The sequence below is a fragment of the Fulmarus glacialis genome, unplaced genomic scaffold, assembly GCF_000690835.1.
Source record: "Fulmarus glacialis isolate BGI_N327 unplaced genomic scaffold, ASM69083v1 scaffold17136, whole genome shotgun sequence".
Taxonomy (NCBI): domain Eukaryota; kingdom Metazoa; phylum Chordata; class Aves; order Procellariiformes; family Procellariidae; genus Fulmarus; species Fulmarus glacialis.
This window is the reverse complement of record NW_009218936.1, coordinates 10,020-29,349: the sequence shown is the minus strand read 5'-3', so window position 1 is coordinate 29,349 and position 19,330 is coordinate 10,020. Positions and strand designations below refer to the sequence as shown.

Sequence of the window (19,330 nt, the reverse complement as noted above, 5' to 3'; positions counted from 1 at the left end):
GTGGTGATCTGCATATGGCACAATTAACAGTTTTGAAGGGGAAGTTTGTGATATGGAAGTATTCCCTAACTGTAGTTTTCCGTAACAGTGCTGGCCCACGGCCCGGCTTTGGAGAGGTCTGTAGGATGTTTTAGCAGCTCTGATGGCTGGAGTTACGCCAGTGCTGCATTTGGCTTCCCGTGAGGTACTTGGTGTTTCAAAACCACTTCAGCAAAGAGAGGTGGGGGTTTTGGTTGCCGTTCTTTGTGGAGGGAAACCAGAAATAGCCTTCCATTACTGCTGAATGTTAAATAAGCTGTTGTTTTGCTGGGATATTTTTTTAAATTAAGTGCACCTTTCCTTATGTTTTTAAATCCTGTTCAAGATTAGAGGAAGATGGAAATACTTTGAGTATTTCTGTGGATACCAACACTGTCCCACTGGAATAACGCGATACACAAGTGCGCTCTCGAAAGCATGCAGCAGAGCACAAATAAGATTCGTTATGTGCTATTAGCATAGAAGAAAGCATCTTAATGTGCCTTGGCATAACATCAATATGCATTGATACGATTTGGCATCTTGTGAGGTATCTGAACGCGATGGTGGCATGTTTCAGGTCTAGAGGGAGATGAAGAAACATGACTGGCTGCCAGCTTCGCTAAGCAGTGATGCCTTCATCTCCGCAAAGGTGAGTAATACCGGAGCATCGAGACTGCGTGCTGACTTGCTCTCAGGGGGCACTGGCATGGGGGGTAACGAGAAATGGCAGATTTCAGGCTTTCTGCATTTCATGATAACAAGAGGTATGCCTGAATTTCAGCCCTTGTGCCACAGAGCTGTGGGGTGACGTTGGAGAAACGCTGTGAGTGAACGCACGGGTAGATGCCCAGGATGCCAGCGTTGGTGATCGGTGCTGATGGGAACATCTCAGGCTGTTTCTGAGTGTTTCTTGAGGGCATCCAGCGGCTCAGGAGATATCAGTGACTGCTGAAGAAATGCTTCCCGAGGCAGGAAGGCACGTGGCTGCGCGGGGACAGCGCGCTGCGAGGTCCCAGGGACGGCTTCTTCTTGAGCCTTGAGCTGTGGTTCTTCATACGGCAAAACTGGTGTTGGTGTGGGATACTGCGGAGCCTTCCGAGAGGGAAAGGGGCCTTTCCTGAATTGGCGATCTAGAGGCATTTTTTAAATGCCTCATTGCAACGGGAGCAGTATGCCACAGAAAAGGCACCATTACAGAGCAGTTAATCCACACCAGCCATCAGCTGTGAGATTTAAACACCAAAATAACCTAGAGGTGGTCTGTCACGATAAGCAGTCTCATAATCTTTTCAGGGTGTCTCTTGCGGTCTGTTTTCACTGGGAAGGTGCTGGGAGGGGGGAGAAGGATGAGGGATGGTGACAGGCAAATACTGGTGGTGCAGCAGGGTCTACCCTTGTTGGGTCTCTGCCTGTTGAAACTGTTGATCCTTTCGGGTCATCCCTCCGCTTGCTTTCCAGAGAAAACTTCTGTGGCACTCATCGAGATACGATCAGGAACTTTTGGAAGGCTTTTGACAGTATTGTATAGCTGAGCTGGAGCGCTTTGCCGCAGGGACAGCTTTCAAAATGAAATCCCTGAATTCAGAGGCATCGAGGATAGTTAAGGTTGTCCAACATCTACCGCTTCCTCGCTCCAGCTGAGGTTGCCGACCTGGCACAGGCGCTCCCCCACCGCCCTGCCCTGCGCCAGCCCCTGGGGACCGAGCGCCCTACGTTAAAAATACTAGCGTTTAAGTTGTCCTAGAAATACTTGAGTTTCCCTGAGCTCATTTGGGAACTGGTAAACGTTTTCCTAAGAATTGGCATGTGCGATATTATTCCAAGTAAGAACACGTTTACATACATGGAGTTGTTTTAGTACGTGTGACAAGCTGTTTAAAGGTGAACTCTTCCATTTGGCATGAAATTATTCTTGATCATTCTTCAAAAATAACATCTGTGAACATGATGCTAAATTAAGACAGTAAAACAACTCCAAGGTATAAAGTTCACTGGAAGGTAACCACACCTATAAAAAGATGAATTTATTGATTTAGTTTGCTTTATAACTTCTAACGTTTTGGCAGTTTGCTTAACTGCAGCGTTGCCATTTTTAACAGGCAGTTTCGCAGAGGATCTTGCTGCATAACGATAAATTCATCACTTCTGCTTACGCCGCTCTTCGCTATGGGTCTTTATGTGCATTACTGTGAAATTAGGAGTGAGCGTTTCTCATGTCTTGATACCGCTTTCAATTTTTGAGCTATGACCTTGTACCGTGTCTCACCGATGATGGTGGAGGCAGGGTGTCGGTCTGTAGAGGGATAGCGGCTGCCTTGGCCCAGCGGATGGTTTGTGGTTGCATTAGCTGACGTTAGCCGTCGGTGCTCAGGAAATGGGATGCACTAAGATCATTGCTGCGGTACACTGCAAATAGGAAGAAGTAGGTGCGTGCCCCCTGCCCCAGCAGTGCTGCCTTTGGGCTGACGGAAAACTTCTGCAGCGTCCAGCAGCTTTCCCGAATCACCTCCCGGCGTAGCATTCAGCTCACAGCTGAGAATTAATGAGGTAGTGGGTAATATTCAAGATGGTCATACTAGCTGGAAAGAAATACAGCAGCAGGTTGTGATATCACGTAGCAGGTTTTTAAACTGGACTAATTTTAAAATGCAAGGATTCAATGGGGAAAGAGACAGGAACTAAGAAGCGAAACAAACAAGTGCAAAAAGAGAAATTACATGTCACTAAGGCAAAGAAGAAGTGAGGAGCTTGCTTACATTTCTTTCAGATGTTATCTACTTACTGCACGCATTAGTGATTTTGCACAATCAGATACTTTCAGATACTGGAAATCATGAATCCAGTGCAATCTAGTATTGCATCAGTATATTCAAGAATATTATTTATCATAAATAGTAACTACCTTTCTGTGAGGAGGGAGACCTTGCTAACCCACAGGGATAAGTTAAGGTTTCATATGTGCATGTATGTAGGTTTTAATGTAGGTATAGATAAATAAAACTGTATACATACATACTTATATAAATATATATAAACCTATATATGTTAGATACCTGAATAAATATACTGGCACTGTTGCACATGTAATATTAATCAGAACATAAATATGAATTAAAGGCAGAGACAGAGATGCAGTGTGCGGCAAGTCAAGAGTTTATTAATTTAGGGCTGGGAAATGGTGCATTCACCCCTGTTCTCTCCCCGTCCCTGTCCTTCACTTCCCCCGTCTCCGATTACCGAAGACCGCAGCGTGCGCTGTTACCAGTTTCTCAGTCTGTCTATGCCTGGAATTCGGGATCCCCTCTCGGTATTCTGACCAACAGCTCCTCCATTTCGCTTGATTTCCAGGCTGTTCCGTCTTTCTGTTGTCCTCACTTGGCTCTGAACCTCCTCTACAACTCGCCTGCCTTGCCTCGCCGCCTGTGGGAGTGCAGCCCCCAAGGCGCATCGTTCTGCCTTGCAGCCCTTGCACACCCGTCACTCACTGCTCCACAGACAGACTGGTTTCCAGTGCCCCGTTGGCACTGGAGTATACAGTAAATCTGGTCTCGTAGAGGAACCACACCAGTGATCTGCATTACCAGCTGTTTCTTTATGGGTGTTAATCTTTCGTATTTTCACTAAAGCAAAGCAATAAAAGGTAATGACTAAATAATCATGAAAATCCCTCTAGTCATATAAACTACAAATATTTAACCCAGTTCTATACGTTCCCAAATGCATCATATAAAAAATACTACATAATAAATTGTATATAATAGTTATATTCTCATTTTTTCCCCTCCAAATTCTTTGCTTTCATGCATGATCTTTTGCCTTGAGTTTGCTTCCCTGAGAGCTTCAAGACAATTCTGGAAGGGATAAAATCACAGGGCAACCCTTAACGCTCACGTCATTTGCACACAGCCGATGGGAAGGATGGCAAATAGGTAGTCTCACTCTGTTTCCATGTTATTCATCTTGGAAAATGTGTTTTTCTCACATTTAAACAGCTGTATTTCCTTCATGTGTATTCATAAAGTAACATTTGATGACTGCATGAGAAAACCCAGTGTTTCTGGGAAGGTACTTCCAGTGTCAGTGTACGTTGAACAATCAGTATGCATTGTAAATAGTGCAGGGGTGGCGGAGAGGGAGCCCGTGTCTTTGATAGCGTGTGAATAGCAGATGACTTATTTATCGCTTCTTCAGCGCGTGGTGTATTTTTGAATTAGAAAAAATGCAGCGTGAGTCACTGTCATCATTTCAGTAAAGGGAGGTGAAAGGTTTTTATCTTCCGTGTGCTTACAAACACTCTCAAGCGAGCAGAGCGTTAGGCGGGTGTCTGTTTGGGGCTGAAGCACCATAAGGGGTGTGCTGCAAGGGCGGAACGGGAATCGGTGGCCACTGAGCCTTCCCCGGGGAAGGACGCGGGCACTGCAGAGCCCCCGTCCCCGAGACGTTACCCCTCTCGCAGGATGCGCTCCACCACGGTACTCAGCCCAGAAGACGGTCCCTGGGTGGGTGCTCTTGGACGTAGTGGGGATGCGAGAGCTGATCTACAGCGGCAAGCTGTGAATTTGTTGCTGCAGTCGTTGAGGGAAAGCAGAGGAGCGGAGCGGCCGTTGGCTCGCTGTGGCTGGCAAGGGGAGGTTTCAGTACGCCGGGTCTCTCCCGGCCGTGCCCTTCTCCTGCTGGTCCTGCACCATCCCTAGCATCTCCCTGGCCACCCGTGCGCCGCATTCGTTCACTGACCGTGCAGAAAAACTGGCCGAGAGGTGGGCTTGGGGGTATCTTGGAGAGGTGAATCAGCCCGCGTGTATGGTGTCACGAGCATCGGGTTCGGAGCGTGGCCGTAGCAGCCAGGAACGAGGGGGGCGGGGTGGGGCAGGGTACAAATTAGTCACATTTGTACAGATTGTGATTATTTTCCATTGCACATCTTGTAAATGGCAATGGAATTACTTTAAGAGCAAGAATAGTGATTATACACCCAGCGTATGGTTGTATTATTACTGATCTTAGTTGTTTAACTTTTAAAGTGAATCAAATGCTCATGAAAATTGCTTTGAGTGAGTTTAGTGAAAATTAATCAATGTCTCGCTTTCGCCAGAGAGCAAAGGCACGTTGGTAAAAGCATCCAGAGCAGTCCCAGCCTCACGCCAGTCGGTATTTCAGTCTCTGTATCTCCTGCTGCCTCCTTACTTCATCTCCGTCGTCTTTAACTAACGAGCTGGACGCAGCAGGCTCCCCGCGGAGCGGTGCTGTTGCTGCTTGCTAGGAAATGCCGAAATAGGACCCAGGACAGCAGTGCGTGTGTAAGGGTAAATGGAGCACTGTGCCTCGTCGGTGGGAAATAAAGTGGCAGCTCTCTGGTGTTAGGTGTGTAACAGTTATGTCAACGAGCTAAGGATGTTTTTTGTTTAATTCAAGCAATAAATGTTTTCGCCATGGGACTGATGGTTCTGGACTCGAGTCTTCCCGCTGATCAGTGCAGGAGTCAGCTGTGTTACACACACACTCATCAATTAACAAGCTCTAATGACTTCTTGTCTGTGCAGAGTTTGCCAAGTCCAGAGCAGTTGCTTTTTTAAAATTTGGTCCTCAAGTCACTGTCTTCCTCTGGTGAAAACTTTCCAAGGGAGGAAGGAAGGAATACTCTAAGAAATAAAACATAACGCAACATGAAATACGCCTTGAGCTCCTGCCCTGAAATGTTACTCATCTTTAAGGTGAGGTTAACGTATTGCTGTCCTGTGACAGTTTGTGTTTCTCTTGCAGCCAAAGTGGCCAGAATCAGCATATTGCCCAAATAACTCAGGTTGTCGTAATCTATGTTGTGCTCATGGCTTTAGAGGGAGCTCAAAAACTTGTACCTGTATGATAGCGAAAACACAAATATAAACAACCCCAAAATATATCTAAAAATCTCAGCAGACCTCACTCCTGGTGTCAGAGCGGGGACTGTGAGTGCCCGTTGTTCACAGTGCTGATGCCTAGTTAACGTCTTGCCCTTGGCCTCCGTTTTGCCAAACCAACTCTCCATTAGTGCAAGTGGGTTTCCAGAAACTCCCAGAAAGCAGACAAAATTTGTTGTGGAGCTGCTCCTCTTGGAGTGCCTGTCTGTTTTTCTGACTCTCTGGTTTTCTGCGTGTTGTGGAGGTCAGCACAGGGCACAGCTTGCCATCGAGGCTGGACTAAACGTTCCCCTGGGTGGGTTAGTGCTGCAGTAACGCCTAATAAACTATGGGTACGCAATGATTTAATGCTATAATAGAGACAAACTACCAGCATTTACATTTTCTGCTGAAATCAAATGACCCAAATTAAACAAAGTGAATAGATTTAATTTAGTCTCTGATGAGCAGATGCGATATCAACAAATCCCCATACGTTGCTTGATGTACCTGGGGAACTATACGTAGCAGATCTACAGAATGAGCTCATCTGAAATTGAATAATCCTCCTCCGCAGAGGATAATCCCACCATGAAATTGTCTGTGAAATCACAGGAGGGACGGGCAGCAGAGTCTTTTGGTCTGGATAGAGACAAATGTAATAAAAAGAGAAGGATTCCTTTACGGTACAGTATCTGATGTAGGGTCATTGTGAAAATTTTGAAGGAGGACATATACATGCAGTAAAGATGCTGTTCATGGATTTTTATGACCAGATTTACGATCATTTAGATTGATCTGTCTGCTGCAAAACATAGGACACGCGACCTCTTCATGAGTGTCCTCACCTCTTCTAGCCCTTAGCTTCTCTGGATACCGTAAGATACCTTGGAGAATAATGAGATTAATAGTAAAAACACCGAAGATCCTGGCAAATACTACATGATGATAAACATTCTGTTCCTTAATACTCCACTTGCACTACAAAATTGGTGTTAAACTGCAAACAAGGAAATACCTTTTTCTTTGTCTCATTTCACTACTGACGTGCATCTGAATATTTTAAAACAGCTTTGTATATGCTTTGAAGTATGACGTTAAGCTCTGGAAGACAACTCTGAACGTAAACAGCACTGAGCTTTGTAATACAGCCTTTCTGGTTTTCAGTCTTTGATCTCCGACTTACAGATGCCAGGGTTGACTTGAGACGCCTTCCAAGAACAATTACATGTGCGAGGAAAAGTTTTACTGTGCCTTGGAAACAAATAAATTTGAAATGTCTTTTTTTGGACAGAGTGTCCTGCTGGGCTCACCCTCCTTTTGACACCTCTGGGTAAACAGAGGGTGTCATTGTGGATGATAACTAGTAAAGGACTTGTTTGTCTGAACTCTTGAATCTAACTTGTAATTGATGGATAGTTGTACAATTAATTAGATTGCTGAAGTTGTGAAGGTGGAATGGCTACCAGCAAACTTCAGTGGTCCTCATCTAATTGATGTCAGGACTGGGGTGTGTGTCTGTATATGTTTTTATATATGTATAGCCACTATTAGCATCGGACTTTCTGCTGTCAGATCTGGTTACCAATGACTTATATGTGTGTGTATATATATGTGTATATATATGTGTGTATATATATACACATATTACATGTAGATGTGCGTACACACATATATATAGGTCGTTGTGTATATATATGTACACCACAAACCTTTTACCTGTGCCGTAGAAATCAGTGATACTCTGCATTCTTCTGTATTCTCTCCTCACCTTGTACTTTGAAAGCTGTGGTCACGATGTTGTTTTATCTATTTTTCTTTAAATGTCAGTGAGGCAGAAGAAAAGGTTAAAGAGAGTTTTGTTATGGTAGATGATGTTTAAGAAAGGAACTGTATGGGCAAGCTGACTTGTCTTCAGGGACCTTATTCATTCATTCTCTTGGCCCTTGATAGAGAAGTTTTCTGTAAGGAGGAGGCTACTCCTGAACAAGTGCTGCACTGGGGCTGCTGGATTTTTCAGATAACACAGACAAAAGTGATATGCTGAGCCCGTGTCACAGTCAGAGAATATAAGGTATGTAAATGCTAATGAATAACTCACTAATTTAGAATTTTTTAGGGAAGCTTCAAATTTGTGGTATTACAAAGAAGATGCGCTAAGAAGCGCATACGTAATTTCTTCTCACTTTACATGCGGTTCAGTTCACTAGTGTGTGTGTGCGGCTGCTGAAGAAAGTACGTGCACGCTCACCGCTCCCGTCTGGAAGGGCTTTCCTGAACCGGGGTCACGGTGGTGACAGCAGAGCCAGAAAATCAAACAATAGCAAAACAGCAAAAAAAAAAGTGGAAATGATTTTAAGTCACAACGGTTAAAAATCCATATTAAGTGTGTTTGAGTGACATGACTTGACCTGTGTTGACAGGTTGATGTAGGCATGTTTGTATTTCTGAAATGTGTCCAAGATCTGCAACAAATATACAGAATTTTGGGTTGTCTTTTGCAAATAGCTTTAATTTGCTTCCACAAAATCAGCAGTGTTTGGTGTCTGTTGCTCACTTTGCCTTAATTTCTACATTTTCCAAAAATAGGTGAAATTACTGACCTCTAGTTCTTCTGTTGCATGGGCATAGAGTGTGCTCTAGAAAACAGTAATTCTTTTCTTCTTTTTGAGAAACCACCAAAGATGGGAAGTTCTCGGAGGCGTGTGCGCTTCAAACCGTAGAATTTGGGACTTTTCGCAATAAAAGACTTATTTGACCTAAGTGTAACCGCTCGATACACTTTGTGTTGGTTGCCCCACGTCCTGTGTGCAGCTAAGGGTTTTCTGCTTGCCGTGCCAGGGCACGCTGGGGCTGAGGCTGCTGGATGCCGATTTCTCGGCGTGCCAAGCGGGAGCGAGGAGATCGGAGTCTGAGGGAGCTGTGAACGCAGCGGTGTGCGTTCCTCTGGATACTTCGCTGTGTTTTCTTAGCAAGAAAACAGGATTTGAAATTGCCTCTGGGCTTCTGGCTTGGGAGCTTGAAGAGATCAGTAACCGGTTTGAAATGTATCCTGCTCAACGGGCTTGAAGCCCCTTATCCAGGCTGTCCCATCGGTAGAGCTCTTTAGGGACTTTCTTAAAGATTAACCTCCCTTTTCTTCTGTTTTTATTCTGTATTTTTGGGCAGGTGCAAGACAAAAGTCTACCCCGACGAACTGCCCAACACAAGCGTAGTTATTGTGTTTCACAACGAAGCCTGGAGTACTCTGCTTCGGACCGTCTACAGCGTTATCAATCGCTCGCCGCACCGCCTGCTTTCTGAAATCATCCTGGTGGACGATGCCAGCGAGAGAGGTAGGTTTTGGGAGAGAGGAGTCCCATTCCGCCTGTTGTTTCGGTGCCGCGTTTGAGGATCCTGCAGAAAGGGTTGTGAAGCGCAGCTCCCTTCCCTCGGCGCGGAGCCGGACCTGCGCCCCTCGCCGAGCGTCTCGCATCGCTGCTGGGGCCAGCAGCAAATGGACTCTAGTAGGTACGGGCAGAGTTAAAGTGCGCTTTCGGGTAGTAACAGAGCCAAAGGTTGGTTATCAGGTTGTAAGTCATATATACAGTGCTCCTATCCAGAATTTCGTTAGTGCTTTTTTGCACTTCTGGTTTATCATTTCGTATTACTGTAAAAGACAGTCCTTTTTCACATCCCTCTCTGTCTCTCTCTTGCTGTCTCTCAAAAACCCCCTGTTCTGTGTTTCAGGTGTTCCTGAATGTCCAAACTGAGCCAATTTCCTTGTATTTCTCATATTTGTGGTTCATTTCTTTTGGTCTTGGCTTTTTTCTTCTCTCTTTTTTTTTTTTTTTAATTTTTTTTTTTTTTAAACCCAGGGTTTAGGAAGAAAACTGTCTGCGTATGAAACTGATATTACCTGGAAAAGGAATCACGTTACATTCTATAAATGGAATTAGTGGACTGATAAATTTTCCTGGAGTAGCCAAATGTAGATAATGGCAAATACAACATATAGCTGCAACTGTTCATGAGACAGAGGGCGCAAGCTAAGCCGTCCTTTATTTCTGCCCCATGTAGCATTAACTTAACTCTACTCTCCTGGATTTCCCTGTTTCAGAAAACAAGTATGTTCCTCTGTGCCAGAAGGTGAAGGAAGACTTTAGCCCAAGTAACTACAATTTCACCTAAAAGCAAAGTTTTGGATTCCTGAAGGGCTCAAATGGTGAAATTCATCAAAAATAGCTGTATTTGTATTTAACCAAAGACAAATTAGCAAAAGTCTAATCCTTTTGCACTCAGTATTGATTGCTGGTTTATTTCAAGGACACTGATCACGACATTTAAAATTTCTGTGATGTTTTCATAGATGCTCTGCAGGTGCGTGTGTGTGCATGGGCTGGTTTCCGTGGGGCTGCAGTGAACAGAGTGCCGGTGTGAACCTCCATAGCTCAGCTCTCAGTCTTCAGAAAAACTCTAAATACGTCAAAGTGCATTTCCCATGTTATGGCAGTGTTCGTGCATGGCAGTCCTTGGGGAGCCGAGCATGACGCATAAACTCCGGGGCTATATTTGGAGTTGCTGAACCTAGCTAAAAATAATGTTGTTGTTCTGTTTTTTTTTCCAATTATCTTTGCAGAGTTTTTGAAGGCCTCATTAGAGAATTATGTGAAAAATCTGGAAGTCTCAATAAAAATCATTCGGATGGAGCAGAGGTCAGGACTGATCCGCGCGCTTTTGCAGCCTCTAAAGGGCAGGTGATAACGTTCCTGGACGCGCACTGCGAGTGCACCCTGGGCTGGCTCGAGCCGCTGCTGGCCAGGATAAAGGAGGACAGGTAAGGGTGGCTCAGCCGCGTCCCGGTGCGGGGGACCTGCCTCCTGCCTCCAGGCCATTCCTTGGTTTCATTGTGCTGCTAAAAAATAGAAATGAAAACAATTCATTGATCTGAAAATGAAGATTTTTTTTTTTTTTTTTCAAATTTATCAGGAAGATAGTGTTCTCTAATACTTGTGTCAAAATCTAATTTCTAAATAAATATACAATAAGCTTTTGATTCTTACAGCAGGATTTTTGTTGTTGACAGTCAGAATAATAATGCCAGTAATAATAGCAACTTGTGCCATTTACTTTCCCAGGGTCTAGGTGTCTCCCACCCTGATGGCCACCTTTGTCCCTTCTTTTTACCAGGCATGAATTTTTGTCTGCGTGACCTCCAATGCTCTGTGAAATTGGCACTCTTCTTTTTGATTTCTTTTCTTTTTTTCCCCCTTTTTTTTTTTTTTTCCCCCCCTTTTTTTTTTTTTTTCCCCCCCTTTTTTTTTTTTTTTCCCCCCCTTTTTTTTTTTTTTTCCCCCCCTTTTTTTTTTTTTTTTTTATTGCGGTAGATGATGCAATTTTCCCCTTTTTTGTGCATAAGTGCATAAAGGCCCTGCAAGTGAGACCCAAAAGCCGTGCTCTCCTCCCCGGCAGTGTTGCAGCAGCCGAGGTCCTTGCCCTGCTCGATGGAGGAGCCGCCGCGCACGCGTGGGCAGCGCCGGCCTGCCTGAGTGCACACGTGGGAGACGGGATGTGTTCTCCTTCATGGAACGCGTTGCAGGTGCTCCACGAGACACTCATGCACGCGTGATTAAAAAAAACCCCGCTGCTCGAGTCCTGCAGCCACGAGCAAAAATAGCGCCTGTCGTGTCTGTCCTGACGCTGCCAGTCTCAGAAAGGTGTCCAGGAAAACTCTGTCGTGTAAGGCACTTGTCAGTACGACGTCGTTAGTGCTGCTGGGGTGAAGCCTGCGGCAGTCGCTCCTGCCGTTCGGAGAGGATCTGGCAGAGGAGCGGGAGCCGGGCAGGGTCGGGTGTTGGCAGCTTTCAGCTCTCGGGAGCGCAGCGAGGAGTCGGTGTGCCCAAAAAGTCGCGGGCAGCAGAGAAGGGGAATTTTGCACGACCTCGTTCCTGGGGGAGAAGACCTGCACAGAGCGGTGGTAAATGGGGTTTTATGCAGAGAAGCCTCAAAATAAGTGCAATGTTCAGCATACTAACAGGAAAAAATATTTCGTTTAAAAACAGCCGATTTTTTTCTTACAGGAAAACTGTCGTCTGCCCAATCATTGATGTGATCAGCGATGACACGTTTGAATACATGGCTGGATCGGATATGACTTACGGAGGGTTTAACTGGAAACTTAACTTTCGCTGGTATCCGGTTCCCCAGAGAGAGATGGACAGGCGGAAAGGAGACAGGACCTTGCCTGTGAGGTGAGGAGAGTGAATCAAGAGTACTCTGCTGTTTGACTCTGCTGTGTACTTGTTTATGTAGATAATAATGCTTAATACCTAAGATTTTGCTGCAGTGTCAGAGAATGCATGCCAGATAGTTGTGGCACGCTGTTCAGGGTAGAGAAGACCAAAATCTGACCTGTTCTTAAAGCTGCAATGTAGTTATCAGAGCTGAGAAAACTCATTTGTATCTTCTTTTCAACATTCAGTAATTCAAAATATTACTTGCTCTTTACGTTCCCTCTATGTTTGTTTTCCTCAAATAGCCTGTTGACCTTGTGTTCACAGATGTTACTGGTTTTTCATAATTTAAGGCAAATATTAGAACATATTTCTGAAATACACGTTTTTGAACATTGAACCCAAGTATTCCATTATGATGGTTTGCACTTAAAATGCATGCTTTTATTGCCTAGAAAATAAAATTGATGACTGTGCACACTGAGTCAAAAATGATCTAAGGGTACGTCCTGAATTCCCATGATCATTCCTGACCTCCCTCATTTAATTGTTCAAACCACGGACTGTAACAAAACCTCTAGAAAAATTTTAAATGAAGCCGAAACAGAACAAATCGAATAAATTACTTGCAATGGGTTATCTGCTCAGCTCTAATAGCTTCTGTGGTCTTCATGAAAAGTTTTTTAAAAAAAAAGCTTTCACAAGTGGATGTAATGGTTTCAAACCTGTCTGAGAGCCATGATGAAGTGGACAGAATTCCAGTCCTGCATACCCCCGATTGTGCGCAACAGGCAGATAAAGGGAGAGCCAACTCAGGGGACAGCAGTCACAGCACAGCTGTGCGAAACACTTCCAGGTAAGGCAGTGGATGGGCGAAGAAGAGCCTTTCAAAATTCCTTATGCCAGAAAATGGCCAAAATCTGTCACTTCGTGTCCTTCAAAGCCTGGAGTCAGGGAAGGGCTGGACTTTTTTAGATTTTGTTCTCAGGAAACGATCTCAGGGAGAGCAAGCGGGGTCCCCAGGGGCAGGAGCGGACCCTGTCGCTAGCAGAGGGGGGATGAAGCTGCTCTTGAGTCGAGAGAACTGTTTTTCTCATGATCTAAAATATTATCACTCAGCTGTGAAGTCTGCCAGCAGCTATTTCATTAAAGCTGAGGTGTGCGTTAAAATTGGTAGAGTTAATGATCCTAACGAGCTGCAGAGCCTCATGCCGCGCTGGCTGCTGCTCCCACCGTGTCACTCGCTGTGCTCCGTTCATCCCGTCTCTCCTGCGCTGAACCGATTCACAGGCACGGGGAGTTTTCAAAGAAATGCAAATCCCAGTTCTTCTTTCCTTATCTTGAAATGGAGTAGCACTTAACGTTAATCCAGAATCAGACATGTAACTGACTCTTAAAATTATTAAAACAAAAAAATACCTTCCCCCCCGCCCCAGCTTTTGGCTGGTGATTGCCTGGGATTCTTGGGATCTCCTAGTAAGGTGGGTGTTAGTGAGCAGAGCGTGGGCGAGGGAGTCAGGTTAATGCCAAGTGCCACGTGTCCCGTGATTATCACTTGCACAAGTGCTTCAGAGCGAAGAGGCGGCTCTGAGGGTGTGTAACTGTGCTGGCTTCAAACCAAAGTGCCGGCTTTTAGCCTTACAGGTGCCCTTTCTGACCACATCGTGGAGGCATTTCAGTCTCTTTGGTGTCAGAAGAAGGTGCTCCCTGTTTCGTTTTCCCTTTTAGCTGATGGGAGGGGAACCGGCAAAGCAAGTGAGCCGTGGAGCTGCCTGGCTGTAACGGCCTTCCTATAGCAAACAACATTTAATAAGTCATCGGCTGCTTTCAGTGCTAGCTAGTATTTCGAAATGCTTATCAAACGCAGTCCAAGAGACTGCGGCGGTAGATCAGTCCGGAGGTGTCAGAAACAGAACCACAAATTCTGCATCCAAAGAGAAAAAGTACCATATTTCAGCTAAGTTAAGAATGGTTTTGGCAGCTGCTGCCACCTTGAATATTCAAAAAATGGGGGGATAAAAATAAACAAAAGCCTAACCCATATCAGCAATTTAGAAACAAATTGGTGAGTTCATTTTTTTTATTCCATGTTGCTTTCCCCATTCTGTATCATTATTTCAGTCTCATGTAGATTGAATATGTCTTTATTCATATTTTTTCTTTGTAATCAATGGAATAGGTATAGAATACAAAACATGTTTGTGTGCATGTGTGCGTGATATAACCGTTGCACTCAAATTCTGCTTTTTGTTACATTAAAAATCCATGTAATTGACAAAAGTTTTACTCAAAATATTTATCTTCCATAACAACATTGATAAATTCCTACCTTTGCTTTTCAGATTTAAAATCATAATGCATACATTTTCAAACTATGAATTATTTTATATACAATTTATTCTTTAGGTATAATTTGAATTATTGTGTAAGTATTTTTATGGAAAAGATCAGGATAGCTTACTGATAAAAGCTTGCTAGTCGGGATGAACAGAGTTCAGCCATCACGTCCGCTGTGACCATTAACCCCAATGCAGTTGGAGGTAGAAGGTGCTGTGCTCTCCGAAGAGGGTGCCTGATTCTTTCTAGTTCGTAGATGTTAATCACTGCTTGCTTGTTTGCCTAGGGAGTTAAAGGAACTGTTAAATTCCCAAGTTAGGTATTTGAGTCAAATATCCGCCTTTGTTGGAATCTCTAGATTTAGTGGGAAAAGGTTAATTAATTCAGTGACTCTGATATTAAAAACCCACAGCTAATTGTCATGCAGTACAGCTGTGAAAGAGCTTTCTTACTGACATCCATTAGAAAAGTTAGATTGTTCGTCGTATTTTTAGCAAACAGAACAGTGGGGATTTGTAGGTGTCTCTCGTACTAATTAACGATGCCTTGCCTTGGACAGATTGGGTTCTGATCCCAGATCCATACATGGGTGCTATTCCTGCTCTTCGCACCCTAGTCCCTACCACTTTTCACCCTTATTTTCTTCTTCTGGTTCTTAAACCCCAGTCTGACATCCCTTCTCTTGTTCTCATTTTCTTCTTCCCTTGTCTAGTTTTCTCTCAGGTCAGCTAACACTGTGATAGCGTAACCTTTCCCAGAATAGTCTAAAATGGTAACTCTTCCCCGAAGAGTTTTTGAAGGGTAGCAAAAGTCTTTCCAGTTTGCAAACGGTCCCAGTTTAAAGGTGGTAGATGAAGGTGGGCAGCGCTAATGATGGGGAGTTGTCCTGGGCACCGGGCAGCAGGTCTTGCCACCTCGCCCCGACCCCCTCTCAGTACTCCCCATCCTGGGGGAAGAGAGGATAGGAGTCAGTGGTCATCAGATACTGGGATTCTTGGTTTTGGTTTTTTTTTTAAATGTACTTACAATTTTTTTACATGTACAATGATCAGAAGCAAAAGTAACATCAGGGAGCTTTCAGTTCATGAGGTGTCTTTGCTCAGACTGAAACTATAAAGTGAGAATAGGAAGGAGAATAGAAGAAATCCCTGAAGAAAAGATTGCTCCTGGAGACAGAGCTGGTCAAGTCAAATATTTCATTCTGTGAGGTTCGTTAGGATCCGTTGAAGCATATTTTTTCAGGTGTATTTGCAGAAATCAGATACGAACTGTGGTTTTGAGTGCAGATGTTACCTGAGCCGTGGAGCTTGCAGGGGCTTCCAGGTGTTGCTTTAGGGGCACGTTCCTTACTCCGAAGGTACAGCAACCCCCAAGGACTCACGTCAGTGGGTATATATGTTATTTTCCTGTTTGAATAGCGAAGGCTATTTATTGCTGTTCTGATGCACCTTGTTTCCATACAGAGTAAATGCTGTAACTTCCACTGATTGTCACTGGAGTAACCTCCGGCTTCGTAAACTTTGTAAATGATTAGACCTTGTCAGAATGTGTTATTTGAGGTGCAAAGCCCGTTTCTGTTCCTAGAGGGCTCTCTGGGAGCAAAACCTGGCTGGCTGCCCTGTGCAGAGGGGGAGCTAAAGCCGAAGCTTCCTGCAGCGGATCCCGTGGATGTGGGTAGATCTGGGAGAGACGAAACCAGAGAGCTCTGGGCAGTGCAGTTCTTCTCAGGTGTGCCCTGCTTCAGCGGTGAATGTTCGGGGGTAGTGCCAGCTAAAGCCAATGGTCTTGCTAAACCTTTCATTCTTCTTTTTCCACTGAGAAGTCCTTGCACGATATTTGTATTTTGCAGAACATCCTTTGTCTTTAAGTGAACTCATTTCTCCTTCTGTGATTTTGCCTGTGGCAATAGAGAACTTGTCTGCGCTAAGATCAGTTTACAAACATCTTGTCTTCTTGCATCTACAGTATTAAAAACATAAAGTGTTTCTGTGCTGGGCATTTACAGTCTCTGCACAGCACATTTCTATGGATATTGCCATACTTGCCCTTAATTTTTTAAAGCTGAAGACACTCCAGGCTAGTATTATAAATACTGAAAAAACATATTTTTTTCCCGAAAATCTTTTTTCAAGTATAAATTAGTTACTGAGAGGAAAAACACAAGATCAAATATTAAGAGTATATTGTATTTATCGTCTTACTATTATGGCTGATTAAACTTAGAGTTGACTACAATTAATCCTGCCTAGGTGACGGACAGCAGTATTTGAAACTGGTGTAGAAGCCTTATTGTAAGCTATACGAATAGTGGTCTCGTTCGCTAGCGATGCTGCCCTTGTGACTGTCGGACCCCTCTGCGCGGACGCGCAGGACGGGGCGGCTGGAGGACGCGGGGTGAGGTGACGTTACGTGGCTTTGGGGGGCTCCCAGACCTGACCTGGGCATCCCCGGACCACGGCAGGGTGGGATGCAGCGTACCCGGGATTGCTGAGATACCTTTATTTTGTGCAGCTCCTCTTACGGGAAGTCAAAGGTGCAGGGATAGGAATCCTGCTTGCTGCTAATAATTGCAGAAATGAGAAGCAGACGTTATCTCCAAAATAAAATTAAAAGTGGGTTTGAATGATGATGAGTTAATCATAACACATTAGTGTAGTTGTTAGCATGACTCCAAGTAGGCAAAATATAGCTAATAGGCGCAAAGCTGAAAAAAAACCTGTAGGAACCCTTACTCTTTCTAATGTTACTGTTTCAGCTGTTTTTACAGTGAGAGCTCTGCAGATCTGTTTGTATAACATTAAATTTACATAACAGAGAATAGTCCTGCCTGCTGCGTTTCAGTTATTTGAGAATCCGTGGCGTATATTGGTGCGTAGTTACTTACATTTTACAGCATGAAACTCAGCACTTCCAATTTCAGCTAATGAGTTATTAGGGAAATGCTGTTTTTCATACACATTTGCTGATGACGTTTCAGAAAAATCCAGATCTGTGCGTACAATTCAGTTGCATCATTCAAAAGTTGCTTAAGACTGATTCTTTGCAAAAATGGGAAGTTTTGTACCATTCAAGCAAAGACTGTCTTCCTCCAGGGATAGAAAGGAGAGGAGGAAGGAGGAGAGGAGGCAGAGGATGAGGGTTTCTGTGGCTGGCAGAGGGGTGGGGATGATTTTATTCGCCTGAAGGCAGTGGCACTCCTCGCTTCGGTAAGGACGGGAGGTCGGCGCAGGTGGGAGCTGAGGTTTGTTCATGCAGCGCTGGGCACAGGCTCATCAAAACGTTGGTGAATCGCTGCGAGTCCTACGGGAACTTGGCCAGTGGTCGGGAGCTGAGTGAACCAAGCACTGACACAGCTTTTGGTGTCACTGTAAGTAGTTTTGCATAGATTTATAAGGTTTCTAGATAATAAAAATTTCTTTTAAATATAGTATTTTTGCATTGGTAATTGTCTGGCACAAAAACAGTTCAATTAAGAAAGATTGCAGAGTCAGCTTTATTTTGCGCTCCGTAATAGATGGTATTTAACTTCCAGGATACCAGTCAGGCGGAGGGTCGCACCACCCGGCCGTTCCCATCTGCTCCGCTTGCTTGTAGCGTAGCTCGGGGAGCCAGCAGTATTGTTTGTGGCAGAAACCCAGCAAGGCTGAGGGCACTAAAGCGGCTTTGAAACCTGGGAAGGTTTAGCCCTGTCCAAATGACAGAGAGTTAATTAACTGAGCTTTCAGTGCTGAGAGCACAGGGAGAAAAATAGAAATGAGGTGTTGGGAAACTCAGGATCCAGTATTATGTCATTGCTGAACTGTGTTTTTTTTTCTGGGAGTAACGATAGTCGGCTCTTGCAGAAGAGGAAATAATTGCACAGCAGGCAAATGGCCTGGATTTGCTGAGTTTGAGAGTAAGCGAGGGCTCCTTACTGCCAGGGCTGCGTCCAGGGCCACCGCTGCAGCACAGCACCGTCCCTGCGGTCGGTGTGCGTGTAACACCCCCGCTCACCCGTAACGTGACACGGTAGTTGTGTCTGCAAACAGGGGTGTGCGTTAGCTAATTAACGTTGCATGTAGTACGTACAAAAGCTGCTCAAGGAAGATCTGAGGAATGCCCAAGCGATTCAGGTGGGAGCACCCATGAAGCCCCTCTTCCAGCTTTTTTCTGCGTTGCACATAAACCGTTTTGCTGCTGTTGACTTGCTTTTCAGAAAAATTCTAGGAGCTTGTTTTATGCCAGTGTTTGCACAAGGCTGTCTCCAAACACAGGAGCTCTCGCGGAAGCTGAGCTTTAAATGGGCAGAAGTGCCGATGCTGGAAACGTTGCACTTGCATGGGTTCAGGTGCCTAACCTGACCACTGGGTATCCGACGTTCCTAGCAGCCTTCCCACCCAGTTTACTAAATAACTGAATGAATGAGTTCATTTTCGTGACCGAATCCTTTGCATACAGACCGTCGTTACTGGCGTGTTTGTGTGCGGTTGTACTCGTACGCGCTGAGCTAGCGTTCCGTCACGCGTTTTCAAAATCCAGTCTCGCCCGCTCTGCAGTTGGTGTTGAGGCTGAGGACAGAAACGTGGCTGGCAAGGCTTGATCCGCAGCTACCTTAACGTGCCCGGAGGTCCTCACCGGCAAAGCCGGCAGGCGTAGGGATGCCGAGACCTCAGCAGCCTCCTCACGCCAAAGCCCGTCGGTGGCGGGGGGTGCTGGTGTCACCCCGCCTCGCGCCCGAGCTCTGCTGTCGGGGGGATGCCTGTGGGGCTGGGGTGCAGCTCCCGCAGCAACGTCTGCAGGGACCAGTTTGGGCTTAAACCCCGTGCCTGGGGCAGCCCCTGTGGCGGTGCACGGGTCTGTGGGTTTGCCCCGGGCGCCCTGGAGGAGGGCTGTGGCTTGGGTGCA

General features: G+C 45.1%; 1 protein-coding gene across 1 annotated transcript in view; it reads left to right on the top strand.

The window, feature by feature from the left end:
- Positions 1 to 19,330, top strand: part of LOC104078533 (polypeptide N-acetylgalactosaminyltransferase 13-like) — a gene marked incomplete at its 3' end in the record, with an annotated part of 49,589 nt that overhangs the window by 27,512 nt on the left and 2,747 nt on the right. Inside the window, 4 exon segments of the mRNA XM_009580201.1 lie at positions 9,066 to 9,232; positions 10,516 to 10,608; positions 10,611 to 10,713; positions 11,957 to 12,127. Of these exon segments, the coding sequence (XP_009578496.1) occupies positions 9,066 to 9,232; positions 10,516 to 10,608; positions 10,611 to 10,713; positions 11,957 to 12,127 (534 nt within the window).